Source organism: Moschus berezovskii, chromosome Y (assembly GCF_049115385.1).
Source record: "Moschus berezovskii isolate FMDL1 chromosome Y, NW_MosBer_1.0, whole genome shotgun sequence".
NCBI lineage: Eukaryota > Metazoa > Chordata > Mammalia > Artiodactyla > Moschidae > Moschus > Moschus berezovskii.
In genome coordinates this window covers 40,764,271-40,791,611 of record NC_142489.1, presented here as the reverse complement: position 1 = coordinate 40,791,611, position 27,341 = coordinate 40,764,271, and the positions used below count along the sequence as shown (strand labels likewise).

Below are 27,341 nucleotides of genomic sequence, written 5' to 3'. Positions count from 1 at the left end.
GGTGACTGTATCCGTGAAATTAAAAGACAGTTGCTCTTTAGAAGGAAAGATATGATAAACCCAGACAGCATACTAAAAAGAAGGGACATTACCTTGTTGACAAAGTTCCATCCAGTCAAAGTTACTTTTCCACTAGTCATGTATGGATGTGAGAGTAAGACCATAAAGAAGGCTGGGTGCCAAAGAATTCGTCTTTGGAGCTATGGTGTTGTAGAGGACTCTTGAGAGTCCCTTGGATTGCAAGGACATCCAACCAGTCCATCCTAAAACACATCAGTCCTGGGTGTTCATTGGAAGGACTGATTTTGAAGCTGAAACTCCAATACTTTGGCCACCTGATGCGAAGAGCTGACTCATTTGAAAAGACCCTGATGCTGGGAAAGATTTAGGGAAGGAAGGAGAAGGCGATGACAGAGGATAAGATGGTAGGCTGGCATCAGTGACTTGCTGGACGTGAGTCTGAACAAGCTGTGGGAGTGGGTGATAGACAGGGAAGCCTGGTGTGCTGCAGACCATAGGGTTGCAGAGTGGAACATCACTCAGCAACTGAGCTGAACTGAAAGCTTAATTCCTTGGAGTGGTGGAAGAAAACAGGGATACAGACCAAATAACAAAATTGTGTCCTTAAATGATGGCGAGCTTATGCAGGAAACTGATAATTAAGAAGTTATTTTTAATAAAATATCACTTGAATAAAACAACTTTTAACAAAAAGAACATCTATTCGTTAATTACAACATAGATAAAATTTCATTCAAGACCTAAGCATTAAAAATTACTTTAAGAATGTAGCTAACAGGGCTTCCGGGTGGCTCACTCTTAAAGAATCTGCCATCAATGCAGGAGACATGGGTTTACTTCCTGGTACAGGAAGGTCCCACATGCCAAGAGTCAACTAAGCCTGTGAGCCACAACTACTGAACCAGTAATCCAGGAGCCTAAGAACCACTACTACCACATGCCCTAGAGCCTGTGCTGTACAACAAAAGAAGCCACTGCAATGAGAAGCTTGTGTACTGAAATTAGGGAGTAACCACCACCTGCAACAACTAAAGAAAACACCATGCAGCTCCAAAAATCCAGCATAACCAAAAACAAGTAAATAGGAGAATGTCATTAACAAATGAGGTGATAAGGGCCTTTACTGAGAATCTGTCAGGTTCTAAATAGAGTCTGAATATAAGGAAAGATGGGTGGGAAAAGTTTAAAACATTCAAGTCACTTTCACCCTAATTCATTGATAAATGTAAAGCAATGACAGTCAAAGCTCCAGTGTCCTATGGAACTATATAAAGCAAACAGCCAGAAAAATAAAAGATAAAATTGGACAATAACTGAGTTACTTCTGAAGTAATGTGGTACATGGCAATACATACCAGAAATTTTCATTAAGAGAAATGGAATACAGAGCTGAGTGAAGATGTATGTACAGTTTAACTTTTATGCTAGTTTTCACTGGAAAAAATGGTGTTTAACTAAGGAATGAAAATATTTATATCATATATCACAGTACGAAAAAATAATAGATTAGGTGTAAAAAGTCAAACTAACACTTTTAGAAAGTTATGTAACTTTTTAATTTCAAGATAAAAATTCTTAGCACAAACTACTAAAAGTTTACAACACATACAGAATTAATGAAAAATCACAAGTGAAAAAAGTTTTCTCTAACAGAAAGAACATCAAATTAAAACAAGCAAGATACAAGAAGATAACCACTTTAAGTCAAGGACTTTTTTCCACTTTACTCTGGCTATATAAATGTAGACGATTTCATAGTTGCTAGACACTAAACAAATTGCACCTTTATATTCACTATATACAGCAAAGCCTGGGATACAGAGTTCTAGGTAAATGTAGAGAAGAAAACTTCATTGTGTAGGTTTTTTAACACAGTTTCTAAAGCAACTTGATATTCTTTATTACTACACACCAGTTTAATGGCTAGGGTCAACAGAAAGGTACAATATTTCTTACAAGATAAGCTTTTTCAACAGGAAATTTTACATTCCTGGGTTAATTGACATTTTCAAATTAAGCCAACTACAGGAACCTGCAGGTCAAACGGATTTTAAAAACAGGAACTCCTTACAAATAAAATGTAGAGAAAACTTATAGTTGAAATTTACTTCTCATTCTCTGTACTACAGACAAATTCATTATATTCTCATGAACGTTTTAACAAGATAGGCTTTTAACTTTGGTTATAATTTTCAGCATTTACTCTTTCACACGCTCAAAAACAGAATCCTTGTAGCAATGTTGGGGAGAAATTATATTCTAGGCTGCCACTCTCATTTTCTCACAAATGTTGTCACTATGATAACAAGACATCCTGTCAAGGATCTTTCTGTTGCTCAAAGCTTCCAGGGTAGGTAATACAGACACTATTTCCTGTGAATCCGTTATGGTAACTAGAAATTATGCTACAACATTTATACTCTTATTCAGTCCTCACAAACACTACAGCACAACTGAATGAAAATCATGCCTTCATAATGTCTAGTAAAAATGTTACCAAAATATCAAAGGAGCAGTTGCTGACTTTGGTTGGCATTTCAGCAGTTACCAATGCAACTACTCAAAGCATATCCTGTTCTTTCTCAGCTTCGTACTAGGATCAGTAACTTACTGCTTATTTTGTACCTGCTTACCTGGACAGTGCTGCCTGGTGAACTTCATGTAGAACATGAATGTCACTTTTATGCACTGTCCTTTGTCTTGAAAATGTATTTTAACTATGCCTTTGACGTCTAACATGTGGAACAATCCTAAGAAATTTCTTAATCTGTCTTCTGAGTTTGCCTCAAATGTTATTTTGATTTTATTGTTAATGGAACCTTTAACAAGTAAATTTCTGTTACTTTAAAAGGACACTGCAAATTTCTCCACTAATTTTGCAAATTCCAATTTGTTCTGCAGCGCTTATCCTTGCCTCTTAATAAAAAGTTGATGTATTATTACTGATACCTAGGATTGCCTACAAAACCCCTTAACTTTCCTTATAGATAAGCCTATACTTCTGGGTTATACCAAGTACTCCAAAATGAAGTGAAAATCAGTATTACTTAAAGCATTGCATTTCCAACAAATCTAGAACTGCTTCCTTTCATGAAGATACATACTCAGAATACTTAACTAGTTCAATCCCGACTTAGGTGCAGATTGTTTTCTTTTTAATCGTGGTTGGCACTTTTATCATTTGCCACTTGAATGACTAAGACAATTGATACTTAACTTCAGACTTCTTAAACATTTATTCACACATCTAAATTTTCTTCTGATTTATACTATTGTTTTAAAAAGTTACACAAAAATTTTAGTAAAGATGCAAACATTTCCTTCAGGTTTTTAAGGCCTTGCCAAACCTTCTATACACTGCTTTCAAAAATAACATGTAATATTGTTAACCTAAATATAAAGCAGGTAAGGCTTGCAATGGAGAAATACCATACTGCTTAATTCTGAATGCATTCGTGTGCAAAGACTACAAAGGGAAACTTTAAGCAAACAGCACAATTCACCTTCTAAACAAGAAACAAGTGTTTTTATGCTCGTTTAACCCACCAGTAAAATAAACAATAACACTTTACAAAACATACTCAGAAAATTTAGACATTAAATTTAAAAATTTTAACTTCTATCTTTCAACCAGCAGTAACAAGTATGAAATTACTTTGAATAACTCTATTTTTCAACTTATCTGAATAATTCTGTTTTTCAATTTATCTGAAAATTCATGGAGGTGAAAGTTTACAGCTCTTCCCTCCAAAACCAACGGTTTTCTTCAGCAATACTCAAGTACCAGTTAAAACAGAAACTCACAAAAAATTTTCCCATGCCAAGAAAACATTTTTAGTACCTGTTTCTGCCTACTCTTTCAGATCGGCTCCCCCCATGACCTCCCCTGGAAGCCTCACAACCTGAGCTACTGTATGACTCACGAGGAGGAGGGTACACCCTATCCTTGGAGGATGGAAACCCTTGTTCTTGTCTTCCGCCACGGTCACGACCACTTAAGTAGGTATCACTTCGGCTGCTTGAGTAACTTTTCCGACTTCCTCCATATCTGTCTCTTGTACTGCTATAATCATCATAGCGACTGCTTCTGCCGTAACTCAGAGGTGGACCTCTTCCTGATGGAGCACCACGGGAGCCCCCTGTGAAATCAGTAATTGATAAAATTATAAAACTTTTCCCGTTACTTCTATAACATGACTGTAAAGTACTAAATCTTTGAAAGGATAGCCTTTATCTGCCTCTGTGGTGAAGATATGAATTAGCAGCAGTGGTGAAGGGGCTTTCACATTTATTTAAAAGAGCAGTACTTTTTAGTTCCAGTAGTTGAGAAGGCAATGGCAACCCACTCCAGTACTCTTGCTTGGAAAATCCCATGGGTGGCGGAGCCTGGTAGGCTGCAGTCCATGGGGTCACTAAGAGTCGGACACATCTGAGCGACTTCACTTTCATGCACTGGAGAAGGAAATGGCAACCCACTCCAGTGTTCTTGCCTGGAGAATCCCAGGGACCGGGAAGACTGGTGGGCTGCTGTCTATGGAGTTGCACAGAGTCGGACACGACTGAAGTGACTTAGCAGGAGTTTAAATGTTAATTTTTTGGAAAAGACTAAAATTTTGAACTTCATAATGTTCCTATGCTTCATACTCTCAACAGCACTTTTGCTTTTAAAAATGTTACAATAATTTTTGTGATTAAAAAATGTGAGCTGCCAAATTATCCTTCATATCATTTGAAATGACAGATCAAAAATAATTCAAAGACCTTCAAACCAATCAATTAGGTAGAAATTACATTTTATTTTCTGAGAAAATAGAAGTAAACTTGAGTAAATGATGTAGATCTAGCATGTCAATTCTAATTTTGTCATTTGTAAGCTGTAACTGTACTCTTACCATAACTCTTGTATGAATCCCTGTAGGAGCCTCCACTTCGATGTTCAGAATAATCTCTATCACGGTTTCCACCATAGCCATCACGATCACTACATTTAAGAGAATTAATGTTATAATTAACCATTTCCATAAGTTATTCGATTAAAAACAGAATTGTTTATAGTACCTATGTCCTCTAGAGGAATAATCATCTCGAGAACTTGAATGGCCATAATCACAGTATGCATAGTCTCTAGACGGTGGAGCATAATCCTCGGTGTCTCGCGAACTTGAATAATCTCTGCCTGAGAAACTTAAAACAAACAAACAAAATTAAATGATAAGAATTCAGAAAGAAAGTTTTAAATGTGCAAAGGACTTCAATATACTTTTCCTCAAGGAAGATATATAATTATGAACAAGAATATAAAACACTGCTTAACATAATTGTATTTTAGGGAAATACAGTTTCTCAATCCGAATGAGATATCTACTCTGCACCTAGCAGACAGGCTATATATATAGAGAGATATTTTTTAATATAAAATATAAAACATCAAGTGTTTGTGAACATGCAGAGAAACTGAAATCCTGTGTGTGCATGGTAGAAGTATAAAGCTGTGTCAGACTCTTAGAGACCTTGTGGACTGTAGCCCACCAGGCCCCTCTATTGATGGGACTTTCCAAGCAAGAATTTGCAGTAAGTTGCTGTTTTCTCATCCAGGCAATCTTCCCCACTTTGGGACTGAACCTGAGTCTCTTGCATTGGCAACAGTGCAGTTATGGAGATGAACGGTTCCTTAAAATACTGAAGTTACTGTACGACCCAGGAATTCCAATTCAGAGTTTACACCAAGAATTGAAAACAGGCACTCCAATGTTTGTACACATTAACTACAAAGATGGATAAACAAACCATGTTAACTATACATACAATGGTGTTAACCCCCACTCAAAAACTGAAGTACTGACTCATGCTTCAGCAAGGATTATCTTTGAAAACACTCACACTAATGGAAAAGCCACATATTAAAGGTTACATATTGTTAGGGCTTCCCCGGTGGCTCAGGTGGTAAAGAATCCGAGTGCAATGTGGACGACCAGGGTTCAATCCCTCAGGAAGATCCTCTGCAGAAGGGAATGGCTACCCACTACAGTATTCTGGCCTGGAGAATTCCACGGATAGCGGAGCCTGGCAGGCTACAGTGAACGTATGATATATTCAGGATTAGGTAAATTTACAGACACATGATATAGGTGGGTGTTTACTAGGGATACAGGAGGATAAAAATGGGAGCAACTGCTTATGGATTTTGTTTTGGGGTGATTAACTATTTTGGAACTGAACAGAGAGAGTGGTTGTAGAATTCTGAGTATTTTAAATGCTACTGAATTGTTCACTTTTAAAATTTTGTTAGATAAATTTTACCTCAACAAAATGAACTATGACTTAAAAATGCATGTATTTTATTTTTCTTTACCTCTCTTTAGTAGCACAACCATTATCTCTTGGTGACACACAGTTATCTCTCCGAGAAGACATTGGCTCCCTATGAGGACCTCCTCTGTAATTTTCTCTCTGCAATACTGGACCTTTAATTTTAAAATGCTTACATAAGTATCTCAGAATTGAGAGTAATAGTTCAAAGAAAAAAAAAATCAAAAGACTGGTATCTTTCCTCTCTCCAAAACAATTTAAAAAAACTACTTATAAAATCCCATTAATGCACATTTAGTTTGCTTTATACATGTAATTCCTGAACACTTTATTTTCTGACATCATCTGCTCCCTGTACATTTTGCATAATCCTTAAATTACAAGTAATAGAATCTCTCAAAACTTGAGTAAAATCTAATTAATTTTTGAAAACTATTATCACATATTCAATCACAAAGTAGCTGATTCTCTCCTAATGGTGATACATTTAACATAAACCGCAACCTGAATTACTGACCTTTCTAAACAATAGTGCTTTTGAGTTCAACTACTTATTAGTTATAAAGGGTGCACTTGAAAAATGCTGCCTCTTCCAAAACAGGAAACTAATTCCCATAAATAATGTTCACTTCTTGTGCTAATTCTTACTAATTCCTGGTGGTCAGACTTCTCTTGTTTTGTTTGCTTACTGGGCTAATAGTCTAATGAAACTTTAGTTTTCTCAACTTCTTTACTATTTTGAAATCAATACCATATTACACTTGGCTTCAATAATAGTCTATACATAAAATGAAAATTTGATAGTGATTCAAAGTTTTTAACTATACCAGGAGTCAAACAACAAAGTAAAAATATGTCAAGAATGCAAACTAAAGTTAATATGGCAAATTTCAGTTAATGTTTATAATTACATGAATCAGGTAACCAATATAACAGAGCTAAACGATTCTACATTCCAAAATGCTAACTCATAGGATATTAGTTTTCATAAAAATACTTGACCTTGAAACTACATGAAAACTCCTACTAAGCAGCAAATGTTAGCAACTTAAAAAAAAAAAAAAATTCTGAGGAATTCTCTAGCAAGCTTCAGTTCAGTTCAGTCGCTCAGTCGTGTCCGACTCTCCGCGACCCCATGAATCACAGCACGCCAGGCCTCCCTGTCCATCTCCAACTCCTAGAGTTCACTCAAACTCATGTCCATCAAGTTGGTGATGCCATCCAGCCATCTCATTCTCTGTTGTCCCCATCTCCTCCCACTCCCAATCCCTCCCAGCATCAGATTCTTTTCCAGTGAGTCAACTCGTCGCATGAGGTGGCCAAAGTATTGCAGTTTCAGCTTTAGTATCAGTCCTTCCAATGAACACCCAGGATTGATCTCCTCCAGAATGGACTGCTTGGATCTCCTTGCAGTCCAAGGGACTCTCAAGAGTCTTCTCCAGCACCACACTTCAAAAGCATCAATTCTTCGGCCATCGGCTTTCTTCACAGTCCAACTCTCACATCCATACAGGACCATGGGAAAAACCATAGCCCTGACTAGACGGACCCTGGTTGGCAAAGTAATGTCTCTGCTTTTTAATATGCTATCTAGGCTGGTCATAACTTTCCTTCCAAGGAGTAAGCGTCTTTTAATTTCCTGGCTGCAATCAGAATCTGCAGTGAGTTTGGAGCCCCCCAAAATAAAGTCTGACACTGTTTCCACTGTTTCCCCATCTATTTCCCATGAAGTGATGGGACCAGATGCCATGATCTTCGTTTTCTGAATGTTGAGCTTCAAGCCAACCTTTTCACTCTCCTCTTTCACTTTTAGATTTAAAGGAAATGTCTTCCCCACTTCTATGTTAATCACCTACTACACATCTAAAATTAGATGCTAAATAATTATTTTCCAGCTGTGAATCAACAAATAAACTAGTGATCAGTAAACATGTGCATCTTAAAGTTAAGCATTCATTTTAAAATTGCTCACTTTTACTAAGAAACAACAGTCCCTATATTATATAGCGTTTACCTTGTCCTTTCATTCCACTACTGGTTCGCCCTTGAGCAGAAGGAGCAGATCTTTTAGGAGAAGGACTTTCACATCTTGAGGATGGTCCTCTTTTAGGTGGATAAGTTTCTCTTGAAGAGCTCATATTGCGACTATATCCATTATCACCTGTATTTCAGTGAAATCTTATAAGTAGAATAAACATTAAGTTTCGCTTACTGTTTATAGATATTTACTAAAGAACTACCATTGCCTTCAGCATTCGTATTTGCCTAAACCAATAAAACTAATTCCTCAAATGATACATCAGTTAGTACAATTCAGTTTGAAAAATTTACAAAATGAGTCAAGAACCACTGCTGTGATAGTAGTCTGAAGAGAATAAAGGAGGTGGAGAAAAACCAGGATAAAATAAATTTTTAAACACACTTGGAGGAAAATGATAATAATTCATACTATTCTGGTATCAAAAAAGCTTTTTAAAAAAGTAACACAATAGGGCGGCGGTCCTAAGACAGCGAAGGAACAGAAGAGGGAGACCACTTCCTCCACAAATTCATCAAAAGAGCATTTGAACGCTGAGTAAATTCCACAAAACAACTTATGAATGCCAGCAGAGGACATCAGGCACCCAAAAAATCAGCCCATTGTCTTCGAAAGGATATACAAAAGAGGTAAGGATGGAGATCTGTCCCAGAAAGGGAGTCTAAAAAAAGAAAGAAGGTTCCAAACACCAGGAAACATTCTCACTGGCGAGTCTGTGGCAAGCCTTGGAAACTCAGAGGGCAACATAACGGGGAGGAAAAATAAATAAATAATTAAAACCCACAGATTACATGCCCAATGGTAACTCCCAGTGAAGAAGCAGCACAGACGCCCATATCCGCCACTAGCAAGTGGGGGCTTGGCAGGGAGATGCGGGCTGCATTGCTTAGAGTAAGGACCGGACCTGAAGGCCCCGAGGGCAATCTGAGGGAGCTAACTTGAGATAGCAAAGCAGACTGTGGGATAGATACCCTGCAAAAAGGCAAAAAGCCCAAACCTAAGACACCGCCAGACCTGCTCACAGAACAAAGGACTGAGCAACTTAGCCAGCTGCGGATGGCCCATCCCCCGCCAAGACAGGCAGGAGAGGGCAAGCAGAGCTGTTTAAGGGGGCAATCAAGGCCCCACAGAGGCATCATCTACCAAACTGCAAGCAGGCTTCGATGATAACCAAGTTTTCTTGGGATTCTGGACGGTTGACAACAGCCTGAGAGGGTACGCCAGTTGTATACCCAGAAAACCGAGAAGCAGGGCCCGGGGAGGTGATAAGTCGCAGCGACTGCGCTAGCCAAACACCTGGCCACCTGAGCTGCTCGGACTGGGGAAGGGCCCAATACGCAGGCCCAACCAAGTCTGCGCCTTTGAGGAGTACTACCTGAACCTGAGCGGCTTTGACCTGGGAAGTGCATGCTACACAGGGCCTGCCTCAGACAGTTCCTGGCAGAGCAACCTAGAGCTTGAGCAGTATAGAGAGGGAAAGTACACACGCTGTGAGCGGGGGCAAAGCCAGTGTGGCCGAGACACTGCGAGCACTCCCCACAAATGCCAGTGATATCTGTTTGCAGACTTCCTCCTTCCCCACAGCACGACTGAACGTGAGCCTAAAAAAGTGTCCACCACCGCCCCCTTGTGTCACGGCAGAAGCTAGACACTGAAGAGACCAGCAAACAGAAGAAGCTAAAACAGAGGGAATGGCTTTGGAAGTGACAGATGGAGAAGTCTTGAGGCTACTGCAAGAATAAGACTGAAAACCAGAGGTAGGAGGCTTAAGTCCAAATCCTGAGAACAGCAGAGAACTCCTGACCCCATGGAACATTAAGCGATAGGAGCTCATCAAACACCTCTATACCTAAACTGAAACCAAGCACTACCCAAGGTTCAACAAGTTCCAGAGCAAGCACACAAAGTTCCAGAGCACAGCACACAAATTCTCCAGCCACACAGGAACATAGCCCTTAGCCTCAATATAGAGGCTGCCCAAAGTCACTCCAAATGCACTGATATCTCATAACTCATTACTGGACACTTCATTGCACTCCGGAGAGAAGATATTAAGCCCCACCCACCAGAACACCGGAACAAGCTTCCCTAACCAGAAAACCTTGACAAGCCACACCGTGCAATCCCACCCACAGAGAGGAAACTTCATAATAAAGAGAACTCCACAAACAGACAGAAGACGGAAAGGCCACCCCACCCACAGCAATATAAGCAAGATGAAGCGTCAGAGAAATACCCAGAAAGTAAAGGAACAGGATAAATGCCCACCAACACAAACAAAAGAGAAAGAGACAGGAATCTACCTGATAAAGAATTCTAAATGATAGTGAAAGTGATCCAAAATCTTGAAAACAAAATGGAGTTACAGATAATTAGCCTGGAGACAAGGATCGAGAAGATGCAAGAAAGGTTTAACAAGGACCTAGAAGAAATAAATAAGAGTCAATATATCATGAATAACACAATAAATGAGACCAAAACACTCTGGAGGGTATCAACAGTAGAATAAGGGAGGCAGAAGATAGGATAAGTGAGCTAGAAGACAGAATGGCAGAAATAAATGAAACAGAGAGGAAAAAAAGTAAAACGAATTAAAACAAACGAGGACAATCTCAGAGACCTCTGGGACAATGTCAAATGCACCAAGATTCGAATCACAGGAGTACCAGAAGAAGAAGACAAAAAGACAGACCTGAGAAAATACTTGAGATAATAGTTGAAAACTCCCCTAAAATGGGGAAGGAAATAATCACCCAAGTCCAAGAAACCCAAAGAGTCCCAAACAGGATAAACCCAAGGTGAAACACCCCAAGACACATATTTTTCAAATTAACAAAGATCAAACACAAAGAACAAATATTAAAAGCAGCAAGGGAAAAACAACAAATAACACACAAGGGGATTCCCATAAGGATAACAGCTGATCTTTCAAGAGAAACTCTTCAGGCCAGGACGGAATGGCAGGGCATACTGAATGTGTTGAAAGAAAATAACTTACAGCCCGGATTACCGTACCCAGCAGGGATCTCATTCAAATATGAAGGAGAAATCAAAAGCCTTACAGACAAGCAAAAGCTGAGAGAATTCATCACCATCAAACCAGCTCTCCAACAAATGCTAAAGGACCTTCTCTAGACAGAACACAGAAAGAGTGTACAAACTCGAACCCAAAACAATAAAGTAAATGGCAACGGGATCATAAGTATCAATAATTCCCCTAAATGTCAATGGGTTGAATGCCCCAACTAAAAGACAAAGACTGGCTGAATGGATACAAAAACAAGACCCCTATAACCCCTATATATGTTGTCTACAAGAGACCCACCTCGAAACGAGGGACACATACAGATGGAAAGTGAAGGGGTGGAAAAAGATACTCCTCGCAGAGACCAAAACAAAGCAGGAGTAGCAATACTCATATCAGATAAAATACACTTTAAAACAAAGGCTGTGAAAAGAGGAAAAGAAGGACACTATGTAATTATCAAAGGATCAATCCAAGAAGACATAACAATTATAAATATATATGCACCCAACATAGGAGCACCGCAATGTGTAAGATAATGCTAGCAATTGAGAGGGGAAATTAACAATAACACAATAAGAGTGGGAAACTTTAATACCCCACTCATACCTATGGATAGATCAACTAAACAGAAAATTAACAAGGGAACACAAACGTTAAATGATACATCAGACCAGTTAGACCTAATTGATACCTATAGGATATTTAACCCCCAAACAATCGATTTCACCTTTTCCTCAAGTGCACACGGAACCTTCTCCAGGATAGATCATATCCTGGGTCATAAATCTAGCCTTGGTAAATTCAAAATAATTGAAATCATTCCAACCATCTTTTCTGACCACCATGCAGTAACATTAGCTCTCAGTTACAGGAGAAAATCTATTAAAAATGCCAACACATGGAGGCTGAAGAACACGCTGCTGAGTAACCAACAAATCGCAGAAGAAATCAAAATATGCACAGAAACGAATGAAAATGAAAACATGACAACCCCAAACCTCTCGGACACTGTAAAAGCAGTGCTAAAGGGAAGGTTCATAGCAATACTGGCATACCTCAAGAAACAAGAAAAAAGTCAGCTAAATAACGTAACTCTACACCTAGAGTAATGAGACAAGGAAGAAATTAACAACCTCAGGCTGAGTAGAAGGAAAGAAATCTTAAAACTCAGGGCAGAAATAAATGCAAAAGAGACCAAAGCAAAAAACAACAAAGTCAAAAGCTGTTTTTTTTTTTTTTTTTTTTTTGAGAGGGTAAATAAAGTTGACAGACCATTAGCCAGACTCATCAAGAAACAAAGGGAGAAAATCCAAATCAATAAAGTTAGAAATGAAAATGGAGAGATCACAACAGAGAACCCAGGAATACAAAGGACCATACGAGACTACTATCAGCAATTACAGGCCAATAAATGGACAACTTGGAAGAAATGGACACATTCTTAGAAAAGTACAACTTTCCAAAACTGAACCAGGAAGAAATAGAAAATCTTTAACAGACCCATCACAAGCACAGAAATGGAAACTGTAATCAGAAATCTTCCAGCAAACAAAAGCCCAGGACCAGACGGCTTCACAGATGAATTCTACCAAAATTTTAGAGAAGAGCTAAGGAAGGTTATGACCAACCTGGATAGTGTATTAAAAAGCAGAGACATTACTTTGCCAATAAAGGTACGCCTAGTCAAGGCTATGGTTTTTCCCGTGGTCATGTATGGATGCGAGAGTTGGACTGTGAAGAAAGCTGAGCGCCAAAGAATTGATGCTTTTGAACTGTGGTGCTGGAGAAGACTCTTGAGAGTCCCTTGGACTGCAAGGAGAGCCAACCAGTCCATTCTAAAGGAGATCAATCCTGGGTGTTCATTGGAAGGACTGATGCTAAAGCTGAAACTCCAATACTCTGGCCACCTCATGCGAGACTTGACTCACTGGAAAAGAGTCTGATGCTGGGAGGGATTGGGGGGGGGGAGGAGATGGGGACGACAGAGAATGAGATGGCTGGATGGCATCACCGACTCGGTGGACATGAGTTTGAGTGAACTCTGGGAGTTGGTGAAGGACAGGGAGGCCTGGCGTACTGTGATTCATGGGGTCGCAAAGAGTCGGACACGACTGAGTGACTGAACTGAACTGAACGCCTCTCCTGCTCAAACTCTTCCAGAAAACTGCAGACGAATGTAAACTTCCAAACTCCTTCTATGAGGCTACCATCACCATAATACCAAAACCTGAAAAAGATACCTCAAAAAAAGAAAACTATAGGTCAATATCACTGATGAACATAGATATAAAAATCCTTAACAAAATTCTAACAATCAGAATCCAACAACACATTAAAAAGATCATACATCATGACCAAGTCGGCTTTATCCCAGGGATGCACGTATTCTTCAGTATCCGCAAATCAATCAATGTAATACACCACATGAACAAACTGAAAAATAAAAACTGTATGATTATCTCAATAGATGCAGAGAAAACCTTTGACAAAATTCAACATCCATTTATCATACAAACCCTCCAGAAGGTGGGAATAGAAGGAACATTCCTCCACATAATAAAAGCTATATATGACAAACCCACAGCAAACATTATCCTCAATGGTGAACACTTGAAAGCATCTCCCCTAAAGTCAGGAACAAGACAAGGGTGGCCACTCTTACCATTACTATTCAACATAGTTTTGGAAGTTTTGGCCACAGCAATCAGAGCAGAAAAAGACATCAAAGCATTCCAGATTGGAAAAGAATTAAAACTCTCACTGTTTGCAGATGACATGATCCTCTACACAAGAAACCCTAAAGACTCTACCAGAAAACTACTAGAGCTAATCAATGAATATAGTAAAGTTTCAGGATATAAAATCAACACACGGAAATCCCTTGCATTCCTATACACTAATAATGAGAAAATAGAAAAAGAAATTAAGAAAACAATTCCATTCACCGTTCCAACGAAAAGCATAAAATCCTTAGGAATATACCTACCAAAAAACCCAAAAGGCCTATATATACAAAACTATAAAACACTGGTGAAAGAAATCAAACAGGATACTAATAGATGGAGAAAATACCGTGTTGGTGGATTGGAAGAATCAATACTGTGAAAATGACTATACTGCCCAAAGTTATCTACAGAGTCAGTGCAATCCCTATCAAGCTACCAATGTTATTTTTCACAGAGCTAGAACAAATAATTTTACAATTTGTATGGAAGTACAAAAACATCGAACAGCCAAAGCAATCTTGAGAAAGAAGAAAGGGGGGAATCAATCCACCGGACTTTAGGCTGTACTACAAAGCCACAGGCATCAAGACAGTATGGTACTGGCATAAAGACAGAAATATAGAGCCATGGAACAAAATAGAGAGCCCAGAGATAAATCCACACACCGATGGACACCTCATCTTTGACAAAGGAGGCAAGGATATTCAATGGAGAAAAGACAATCTCTGTAACAAGTGGTCCTGGGAAAACTGGTCATCCCCTTGTAAAAGAATGAAACTAGAACACTCCCTAACATCATATACAAAAATAAACTCAAAGTGGGTTAAAGACCTAAGGGGAAGACCAGAAACTATAAACTCCTAGAGGAGAACGTAGGCAAAACACTCTCTGACATAAATCACAGCAGGATCCTCCATGAACCACCTCACAGAATATTGGAAATAAAAGCAAAAATAAACTAAGAGGACCTAATTAAAATTAAAACCTTCTGCACAGCAAAGGAAACGATGAGCAAGGTGAAAATACAGCTTTCAGAATGCGAGAAAATAATAGCAAATGAAGCAACAGACAAATAATTAATCTCCAAAATATACAAGCAACACCTGTAGCTCAAATCCAGAAAAAATAAACGACCCAATCAAAAAATGGGCTAAAGAACTAAACAGACATTTCTCCAAAGAAGACAAACAGAAGGCTAACAAACATATGAAAAGATGCTCAATGTCACTTCTAATCAGAGAACTGAAAATCAAAACCACAATGAGGTGCCATTTCACCCCGGTCAGAATGGCTGCTTTCCAAAATTCTACAAGCAAAAAAGCTGGAGAGGATGTGGAGAAAAGGGAACCCTCCTGCACTGTTGATGCGAATGCAAACTAGTGCAGCCACTATGGAGAAAAGTGGGGGAGATTCCTTAAAAATCTGGAAATAGACCTGCCATACGACCCACCAATCTGACTCCTGGGCATACACACCGAGGAAACAAGAATTGGAAGAAACAAATGTACTCCAATGTTCAATGCAGCACTGTTTTTAACAGCCAGGACATGGAGGCAACCTAGATGTCTATCTGCAGACAAATGGATAATAACGCTGTGGTACATATACACAATGCCGTATTACTCAGCAATTAAAAGAATACATTTTAACCAATTCTAATAAGGTGGATTAAACTGGAGCCTATTATACAGAGTGAACTGAGCCAGAAATAAAAACACCAACACGGTATACTAACACAAATATATGGAATTGAGAAAGATGGAAACAATAACATGGTATGCGACACAAAAGAGACACAGGCGTATAGAACAGTCTTATGGACTCTGTGGGAGAGGGTGAGGGAGGGATGATTTGGGAGAATGGCAATGAAACATGTATATCATCATATGTGAAATGCATCGCCAGTCCAGCTTCGATCCATGATACAGGATGCTCGGGGCTGATGCACTGGGATGACTCTGAGGAATGATATGGGGAGGGAGGTGGGAGGGGAGTTCAAGATGGGAAACACATGTACAACCGGTGGATTCATGTCAGTATATGGCAAAACCAATATAGTATTGGAAAGTAATTAGCCTCTTAATTAAAACTGTTTATAAAAGATAAAAAAAGGATACATTTGAATCAATTCTAATGAGGTGGATGAAAATGGAACTATTATACAGAGTGAAGTAAGCCAGAAAGAAAAAAAAACCAATGCAGTATACGAACACAAATATATAGAATTTAGAAACATGGTAACGATAACCCTGTATGCGAGACACCAAAAGAAACACAGATATATAGAACAGTCTTTTGGACTCTGTGGGTGAGGGAGAGGGTGCGATGATTTGGGAGAATGGCATTAAAACATGTATATAATCATATGGGAAATGAGTCACCAGTCCAGGTTCAATGCATTATACAGGATGCTGGGAGCTGCTGCTCTGAGATCACCCAGATGAATGATGTGGGGAGGGAGGTGGAAGCAGGGTTCATGATAGGGAACACATGTACACCCGGGGAAGATTCATGGCAATGTAAGGCAAAACCAATACAATATTGTAAAGCAATTCAGGTAAAGCAATTAGCGTGCAATTAAAATTAAATACATACATACATACATATATATATAAAGAATACATTTGAATCAGTTCTAATGAGGTGGATGAAACTGGAGCCTATTATACAGAGTGAAGTAAGCCAGAAAGACTAACACCAATACAGTATACAACACATATATTGGAATTCAAAATGATGGTAATGAGAACCCTGTATTCGAGGCAGCAAAAGAGAAACAGAGATGTAGAACAGTCTTATGAAGTCTGTGGGAGAAGCCAAGGGTTGCATGATTTGGAGAATGGCATTGAGACATGTATGTTATGATATGGGAAAAGAATCGCCAGTCCAAGTTCGATCCATGACACAGGATGCTCGGGGCTGGTGCACTGGGACGACCCCGAGGAATGATATGAGGAGGGAGGTGTGAGGGGATTTCAAGATGGGGACACATGTACAACCGGGTGGATTCGTGGCAGTGTATGGAAAAACCAATATAGAGTATTGGAAACTAATTAACCTCTAATTAAAATTTTTTATAAATGATAAAACATGAATACATTTGAATCAGTTTTAATAAGGTGGATGAAACCTAAGCCTACTATACAGAGTGAAGTAAGCTAGAAAGAAAAACCAACACAGTATACTAACACATTTATATGGAATTTAGAAAGATGGTAACAATATCCCTTTATGTGAGACAGCAATAGAGACACAGATATAGAGAACAGTCTTATGGACTCAGAGGGAGAGACAAGCAAGGGATGATTTAGGAGAATGGCACTGAAACAAGTATGCCGACATACGTGAAATGAATCATCAGTCAGGTCTGATACATGATACAGGATGCTCGGGGCTGGTGCACTGGGATGACTCAGAGGGATGGTATGGGGAGGGAGGTCGGAGGAGGGTTCAAGATGGGGAACACATGTACACCCAGGGCCGATTCATGTCAATGTATGGGAAAACGAATTCAATATTGTAAAGTATCAGCTTATAATTTAAATTTTAAAAAAGAATATATTTGAATCATTTCTAATGAGGCGGATGAAACTGGAGTCTATTATACAGATTAAAGTAAGCCTGAAATGAAAACACCAATACAATATACTAACACACACATATGGAAATTAGTAAGATGGGAACGATTACCCTGTATGTGAGACAGAAAAAGAGACACAGATATATACAACAGTCTATGGACTCTATGGGAGAGAACGAGGATGGGATACTTAAGAGAATGGCTCTGAAACATGTATATTATCACATGGGAAATGAATCGTCAGTAGAGGTTCGATGCATCACACAGAATGCTCGGGACTGGTGCACTGGGTTGACCCAGATGGATGATATGGGGAGGGAAGTTCGGCAGGGGGCGGGGGATTCAAGATGTGGAACACCTGTGCACTCGGGGCAGAATCATGTCAATGTACAGCAACACCAATAAAATATTGTGAAGTAATTCGCCTCCAATAAAAATATTTTTTTAGAAAAAGTATACATTTGCATTAGTGGAGAAGGAAAGGGTAGCCCACTCCAGTATTCTTGCCTGGAGAATCCCATGGACGGAGAAGCCTGGTAGGCTACAGTCCACGGGTCGTAAAAGCTTTGGACACGACTGAGTGACTGAACGGAACGGACGGAATGAGGTGGTTGAAACTGAAGCTTATTATACAGTGAGAAGTAAGCCAGAAAGAAAAACACCAATACGGTATACTAACACATTTATACGGAATTTATAAAGATGGTAATGATGACCCTGTATGCGAGTCAGCAAGAGTCACAGATATATAGAACAGTCTTATGGAATCTGTGGGAGAAGTCACGGGTGGGATGATTTGGGAGAACGGCACAGAAACATGTATATTATCATATGTGAAACGAATTGCCAGTCCAGGTTCGATGAATGATACAAGATGCTCGGGACTGGTGCACTGGGAAAACCCAGAGGAATGATACTGCGAAGAGGGAGGGGGTTCAAGATGGGGAACACATGTACACTGGGGCATATTCATGTCAATGTATGGCAAAACCACTACAATATTGTAAAATAAATAGCCTCCAGTTAAAATTTAGAAAATGACTACACTGAAACAGTTCTAATGAGGTGGTTGAAACTGGAGCCAATTATACAGTGTGAAGTAAGCCAGAAAGAAAAACACCAATATAGTTTACTAATCATATATATGGAATTGAGAAAGATGGTAACGATACCCTATATGTAAGACAACAAAAGAGACTCAGATATATACAACAGTTTTATGGAATCTGAGGAAGAGGGCAAGGGAGGGATGATTTGGGAGAATGGCATTGAAACATGTATATTATCACAGGTGAAATGAATCTCCTCCACTCAGGTTTGATGCATGATACAGATTCCTCAGGGCTGGTGCACTGGGATGATTCAAAGGGATATTATCAGGAGGGAGATGGGTTCAAGATGGGAAATACAGGTACACCCAGGGCAGATTCATGGCAAAGTATGGCAAAACCAATACAATATTGTAAAGTAATCAGCCTCCAATTAAAATTTTTAAAAAGATTAAAAAAAAAGAATACATTTAAATCACTTCTACTGAGGTGGATGAAACTTCAGCATATTTTACACAGTGAATTAAGCCAGAAAGAAATACACCAAAACAGTACACTAACACATATATATGGAATTTAGAAAGATGGTAACCATAACCCTGTATGCGAGACAGTAAAAGAGACACAGATGTATAGAAGACTCTTATGGACTCTGAAGGAAGGGCAAATTTGGGATGATTTGGGAGAATGGCATTGAAACATGTACATTATCATATGTGAAATAAATCCCCAGCCCAGGTTTGATGAATGAAACAGGATGCCCGGGGCTATTGCACTGCGATGACCCCAAGGGATGATATGGGGAGGGAGGTCGGAGGTGGGTTCAAGATGGGGAACACATGTACATCCGGGGCGGATTCATGTCAATGTATGACAAATACAACACAATATTGTAGACTAATTAGCCTCCAATTAAAATTTTTCAGAAAGGATTAAAAAAAGTAACACATTTGAATCAGTTCTAATGAGGTGGACGAAACTGGAACCTATTATACATAGTGACGTAAGCCAGAAAGAAATACACCGATACAGTATATTAAAGCATATATATGGAATTTAGAAAGATAGTAACAATAACCCTGTCTGCGTGACATCAAAAGAGATACAGATATCTGTTACTGCTACAACAGTCTTATGGACTCTGTGGGAGAGGGAAATGGTGGGGTGATTTGGAAGAATGGCATAGAAACATGTATATTATCATATGTGAAACGAACTGCCAGTCCAGGTTCGAAACATCTTATAGGAAACTCGGGGTTGGTGCTCTGGAATGACCCAGAGGAATGATATGGGGAGCGAGGCGGGAGGGGGATTCAAGATGGGGAATGCATGTTCAGCCAGGGCAGATTCATGTCAAAGTATGGCAAAACAAATACAATATTTTAATTAGCTTCTAAGTAAAGTTTTTTTTTTTTTTTTAAGAAAAAAAAAGAGAATACATTTGAATCAGTCTAAATGAGGTGGATGAAACTGGGGCCTATTATACAGAGGGAAGTAACCCAGAAAGAAAAACACCAATACAGTATACTAACACACATCTATGGAAATTTAGAAAGATGGTAAAAACAGCCCTGTATGCGTGACATCAAAAGAGACACAGATATATACAACAATCTTATGGACTCAGTGGGTGAGGGAGAGGGTGGGATGATTTCACAGAATGGTATTGAAACATGTATATTATCATATGAGAAACGAATAGCTAGTCCAGGTTCGATGCATGATACAGGATGCTTGGGGCTGGTCCTCTGGGATGACCCAGAGGAATGACATGTGGATGGAAGTGGGAGAGGGGTTTAAGATGGGATACACAAGTACACCCAGGGAAGATTCATGGCAATGTAAGGCAAAACCAATACAATATTTTAAATAATTAGCCTCCAATTAAAATTAAATATAAATATATATATATATATAAATATATATAACATTGAATCAGTTCTAATGAGGTGGATGAAACTGGAGCCTATTATACAGAGTGAAGTAAGCCAGAAGGAAAAACACCAACACAGTTTACTAACACATTTATATGGAATTTAAAAAAGATAGTAACAATATCCCTTTATGCGAGATAGCAAAAGAAACACATATATAGAACAGTCTTATGGACTCTGTGGGAGAGGGCGAAGTTGGGATGATATGGATGGATGGCACTGAAACATGTATATTATCATATGTGAAATGAATTTCCAGTCCAGGTTCGAGGCATGAAACAGGATTCTCTGGGCTGGGGCACAGGGATGACCCAGAGGGATGATATAAGGATGGAGGAGGGAGGGTGTGTTCAAGATCGGGAAGACATGTATGTCTGGAGCAGATTCATATCAGTGAAAGGCAAAACCAATACAATATTGTAAATTAGCCTTCAATTAAATTGTTTTAAAAAATAAAAAAAAAGAAGCAATTTGAAACTGTTCTAAAGATGTTGATGAATATGGAGCCTATTATACAGAGTGAAGTAAGCCAGAATGTAAAACACCAATACAGTATACTAACACATATATATGAAATTTAGAAAGATTTTAATGAAACTCTTGTATGCGAGACAGCAAAAGAGACACAGATATATAGAACAATCTTATGGACTCTGTAGGAAACGGCAAGGGGGGATGATGTAGGAGAATGGCATTGAAACATGTATATTAATATATGTGAAAATGAATCGGCCATCCAGGTTCAATGCATGGTACAGGATGCCTGGGACAGGTGCTCTGGGATAACCCAGAGGGATGATATGGGGACAGAGGTGGAAGGGGTTTCAAGATGGGGAACTTATGTACACCCGGGACAGATGCATGTCAACATATGGCAAAACATATACAATATTCAAAAGTCATTAGCCTCCAGTTAAAACAATATATATATAAGAATACATTTGCATCAGTTCTAATGAGGTGGATGAAACTGAAGCGTATTCCACAGAGTGAAGTAAGCCAGAAAGAAAAACACCAATACAGTATACTAGTCCATATATATGGAATTTAGAAAGATAGTAACAATAATCCTGTATGTGAGACAGCAAAAGAGACACAGATATACAGAATAGTTTTATGGACTCTGAGGGAGAGGGAGAGGGTGGGATGACTTGGGAGAATGGCATTAAAACATGTGTATTATCATATGTGATATGAATCTCCAGTCCAGGTTTGATGCATGATACGGGATGCTCGGAGCTTATGCACTGGGATGACCCAGAGGAATGATATAGGTTGGAGATGGGAGAGGGGTTCAAGTTGGGAAAGACATGAACACCCAGGGCAGATGCATGTCAATGTATAGCAAAACCAATACAATATAGTAAAATAATTAGCCTCCAAATAAAATTTTTTAAAAATATTAAAAAAGGGAAAAAAATTACAATTGAATCAGTTCTATGAGGCGGATGAAACTGGAGCCTGTTATACAGAGTGAAGTAAGCCAGAAAGACTAACACCAATACAGTATACAACACATATATATGGAATGTAGAAAGATGGTAACAATAACCCTGTATACGAGACAGCAAAAGAGACACAGATATATACACCAGTTACGGACCCCGTGGGTGAGGGTGGGATACTTGGGAGAACGGCACTGAAACATGTATATCATCATAGGTGAAACTAATCGGCAGTCTAGGTTCCATGCATGATACAGGATATTCGGGGCTGGTGCACTGGGATGCTCCAGAGGAATGATATGCGTAGGGAAGTGGGACGGGGATTCAAGATGGGGAACACATGTACACCCCGGTAGTTTCATGTCAATGTATGGCAAAACCAAAACAATAGTGTAATTGGCCTCCAATTAAAATTAACATAATAAAAAAAGAATGCATCTGAATCAGTTCTAATCGGTGGATGAAACTGGAGCCTATTATACAGAGTGAAGTAAGCCAGAAAGAAAAACACCAATACAGGATACTAACACATACATAGGGAATTTAGAAAGACAATAACGATAACCCTGTGTGTGAGACAGCAATAGAGACACAGGGCTGGTTGGGATGAATTGGGAGATTGGCACTGAAACATGTATATTATCATATGTAAAATGAATTGCCAGTCTAGGTTCGATGCAAGATACAGGAAGCTCGGGGTTGGTGCTCTGGGATGACCCAGAGGAATGATATGGGGAGGGATGTGGGAGGGGCATTCAAGATTGGGAACACATGTACTCCCAGGGTGGATTCATGCCAAGTATGGGACAACCAATACAATAATGTAAATTAAAAAAAAAAAAAACATGTCACAAAGCTATTTGTACCTCATAGAGAAAGAGAGAATATTTTACATGAAATATACATTGATTTGAATCTATCCAAATATTAAGTCCCAATGTTGCACAAGTGAAACTAATCCATTCTTTTAAATAAACTATACTTCAAATAAATAAAATGTAACAATAATTAAGTCAAAACAATAAAAATATGCACCTAAAAATACAAACAACACCTTTTATAGGAAAATATGCAACTTTTCAAACAACCATGGATACATATATAATTCGATAAAAAACAAAAAATCCTGCTTATAACTGAATTCACACAGATCAATTCTGTTTTGTTCAAGCATAACCTTTAGTGTTAATTTTGAGTAAAAGGCTATGTTCTGTTCAAGTTTAACAGACGTTAAAAATGCATGGTATGCAATGAAAAATTATCTTTTTATCTAACTAGAAAAATGTTGACAGATATATTCCAATTACACTTGGCAGAGTATAAGCTAGTAAACTTTTCCCCTCATCTCTTGAGAAAACAACAGAACTGTGTGATCTTATAATGAACACACGCTGTAACTGAACTTAAGATTTTCTAAAAATGGCACATCTGGTTGTCAAAACCAGAAGTGAAATTTTTTAAAGATTTGCTACTGTTAGTAGAAGAGACAAAGTTCGTTAAATATATGGAAGTTTATGAATGGAAAGTGACTCCCTTCTTCTGTCTTACCAAGTAAAAACTTCTTTGAAAATCTCATATTACCATTTTCAATAACTCACTGTTTTCTAACACACACAAACATGTAAATATACATGTTTTGTATGTAAATATACATACAAAACAGATGCTTTTACATCTGCATCAAAGACAACTTTTCCAAAATGCAAATTATACTATAACAGAACCCAGGAACAAAAGCACCATGTCAAAATGACAGTGGATATTTGCATAGATTTGTCTGCACATTTATGCTCAAGACAAACACTATAAGGTCAGTCCAAAAATATGGAATTTTCACCCCTGAACTGTGGTTATCTGTTATGTAATCTTGAAAATTATCCAGTACTTTTTACAATACAGTAGGACTACTCTGAAAGTATATCAACGTAGTTTTAATTCTTTAAATAAAGTTATTTGCTGTAAGCTGGAAAATTCTAATGTATGATCAACAGAAATGAATTCTGTAGAAAAACTCTTAAAGAGGCATCAATAACAATGGTTAAAAAAAACTTAACAAAATTTAAGTGATTTCCCTGTAAGACGATAAACATTTTTTGCACATACGTAATTTTAAAACTACGACAATTCTTTACAACTTAGAAATAATTTTGATTATCAAGAATGGTAATTTCTCACCTAATATATTCTTATCGATTATTCTGCTCATTACCAATTCAATAAAAATTAAGGTTTACTAGATGTTCAAACTTAACAGGTTTTCAGTGCTATGGCATCCTTATATTTTAATACATTACCAAAGTGTCCTCCTTGAGACACACGCCCTCTTGCTCCTCCTCCTTTTTCACATCTCAGATTTTTCGGATGGCCCCTTTTTCTTGCAGGAGTTTGAGATCTCAGTTTACCACCACTTTCAAATGATGGCTTATTGGCTTGTTCTACTTTAATTGTTTTTCCATCCAAAAACTAAAAGATTAAGTACAGCATCACTAATGTTACATAAAATTTAACTTATTGTTGTAATGAGTTAAATCAGTATTTTTTCCCCAAAAGCAAACATTTTTTTCCTGAAATGACTGTGTCCTTCCTCATGATGAACATGACTTAATTGGCAATTGCCTTTCGTAAGTCATCCACCACAAAGCATATGCATTTATTATCAGAATTTCCTGAAAGGTTCTCTGGTATTAAAAGATGTGTATCTCTCCATTACCATGAAAAAGCACACATTTTTATTTTCTGTAACGTGCTTCATTTTAGTAATTTTTCCATTTAAAATTTGTTTCCCAAGGGTATGTAAAAGCATGCATATTACTTACAGTATTTACTCAAAATTATTGTTCCTATCATAATTACATTTTAGCATTTGTTCTATTAGACACAAACATAAAGAAAATTTCTCAATATGAGTGCTGCTCTGTATTTACTCTAGTTCTATTAATTTTCTTCCTTTTTCTTTTTTAAAACTAGGGTCCTTATTTGGTCTTTAACATTTCTTGCCTTATACAACTGTTTTATTTTGTGTTCCCAAATAGTTACCGTAATGCTACTTCATATTTTTCAGAAATGCTTAAACTTAATTGATCTTCCAATATCTGCCTTAATCTTTTACAGAGACCAAAGGGAGTTTTGAAAACCCAGCAGGAATCATACTATATAGACTCTTGTTATTTCATATTATTTTTGGAAAATAATTTTAAATCCTAAATTCCTACCAGGACTTCTGGCTGAAATGGGCTCTAGCTCAATATAATCAGCCTCAAAAGCCATGTTTTCCCATCTTAGGTCTTATTTTCTATTTTTTGGTTCAAAATATTTTCCACAAATTCATGCACTGCCTCCTTCCCAACGCAGGATTTAGCTTACATCCTAGATATACCTAAAAATAGTATCCAAAACCCAATAAGCTCTACCAAAATTACTACTTCATTTTCCTTAACATTTCTGCATGTGAAATTAATGTTTCCTCTCGTACATCTTTTCCCTTCACCCTAGAATACCAGTGCTCAAGAAAATAAATACTTTGTCTCATCCATAACCATTAGTCAGCTACTAAATACAATCAATGCCTTACAATATAACACCTATTGAATAAAGAATAATTCAAGTGTAATTTCAGATTACATGTTCCTGTGGCTAGACAACTAGAACAAATTAAAAAACAGCAATTAGTTACCATCAAGTAGTCTCAAGGAAACTTTATCTCTGTGACCCAAAGCTGGGTCAAACTTAACTTTTAGGTATTACTATATCTGAAAAATGAAAGTACAAGGGTCAGCTTGTGCCACATGCCTGAAATATACTAGAACCATAACTATAGATAATAGGGAATTAATGTAGTCACACTAAGGGAATGTAGAAGTTTTAGAGATAATTTAACAATTAACAGGATATCATGAGTACAAAAGCCCATGACCCACAATACAAAATGGGGGAAATAGACTTTTTTATTTAATATAACAATCCACAGAGGGGGAAATCCTGGAGCAAACACAGTGCTCTGTAACTAGCTAAAGAAGTGGGATGCTTATGGCTGATTCATGCTGATAGACTGCAAGAAACCAACACAATATTGTAAAGCAATTCTCCAATGTTTAAAAACAGTTCTGCCTCTAAGGGACAAATTTTTATTCGTAACACTGTAACAGTGAAGACTGACTTAAATAGAAAATGCCAAGACTTAAAATACAGAATGGAATACCGGTAGAGTGCTGAAGGTTAAAACCTATTTGTGTTTACACTTGAATGCTAATAGAAGACAGATTTAATCTATTTTGTTACTGCTGGGTATTAACTTCAATCTCTTCCCAACCAGAGAATCCAGTGTTTATGTGACAAAAGGAGAGTGAAGCCTTACAGAGCATTATACTATTGTAACAATAAAGAAATCTATAAAGAGTACTAGATGAAGAACATTCATTATTAAGACTTACCTTTCCATTCATTCCTTTGGCAGCATCCTTTGCATCTGCCGGGCTCTCAAAAGTAATGAAAGCAAAGCCTCTCGACTTGTTTGTGTTCCGATCCCTTATCAAGAGAACTGTAATATACATAAATCTTTTTAATTTAAAATGTCACATAAAACTGAACTTTATTGTTTTCAAAATAATCACTCCTTTGACGCTTTCTCATAAGACCCCTTTAACATACTTGAATGTTATCAATAGAGTAGAAACTTTTGAAAGTTACTTAAAAGCAACAAAAATCTATATATTATTTTATATATGATATAAAAACACCACACAATTTGATTTTTATGTATAACTTCTAGTATTTTAAAAACTAACAGTAAATAATCTCAAGAATTCTACAATTACCATATCTTATTCTATTTCATGTCCCAGGACCATTAGTACATTTTAAAAGCACTCTTTTCTTCCCTTTTCAGTAAGAGGAGACCCTTTCACTGACTGCCAAGTGCTTAATCAATTAAAAAAAAAAATCTCAAACTACTCAAAGTATACATATGCTTTAACGACTTAATGTATATTGATTCTACAGTTACCTTCCATAATGTGACCGTATTTCCCAAAATCCGCTTCAAGAGACTTCTCCGTTGTTTCAGCACTGAGGCCTCCTATGAAGAGTTTTCCAGGCCTATCTGCTTCCATCGTTTTACTGTTAGGTGGCAAAAAATATGCCAAAAAACTAATTATGAGCCAAAATGTTCAAGTGTCATTTAAAAAAAAAAACTTAACTTTAAAAAATGTTTAC

The 27,341-nt window shown here is 37.8% G+C and overlaps 1 protein-coding gene across 3 annotated transcripts; it reads right to left on the bottom strand.

Annotated features, from left to right (window-relative positions):
* Positions 1–3,767: 3,767 nt before the first annotated feature.
* LOC148773106 (RNA-binding motif protein, X chromosome-like) lies at positions 3,768–27,238 on the bottom strand. Of its 3 annotated transcripts, XM_088834446.1 has the most exons (9): positions 27,133–27,238; positions 26,561–26,667; positions 24,425–24,593; positions 8,345–8,491; positions 6,374–6,485; positions 6,325–6,335; positions 5,080–5,212; positions 4,914–5,002; positions 3,768–4,160 (listed from the first exon to the last, which is right to left on the bottom strand). In XM_088834446.1, the coding sequence occupies exons 1-9, from the start codon at positions 27,236–27,238 to the stop codon at positions 3,856–3,858; spliced, it is 1,179 nt and encodes a 392-aa protein (XP_088690572.1). In that variant the 3' UTR covers positions 3,768–3,855. The 3 variants fall into 3 exon arrangements, with proteins under 3 accessions (XP_088690572.1, XP_088690570.1, XP_088690571.1); XM_088834444.1 differs by lacking the exon at positions 6,325–6,335 and having other exon boundaries at positions 5,080–5,205; positions 8,339–8,491; XM_088834445.1 differs by lacking the exon at positions 6,325–6,335 and having other exon boundaries at positions 5,080–5,205.
* Positions 27,239–27,341: the final 103 nt, after the last annotated feature.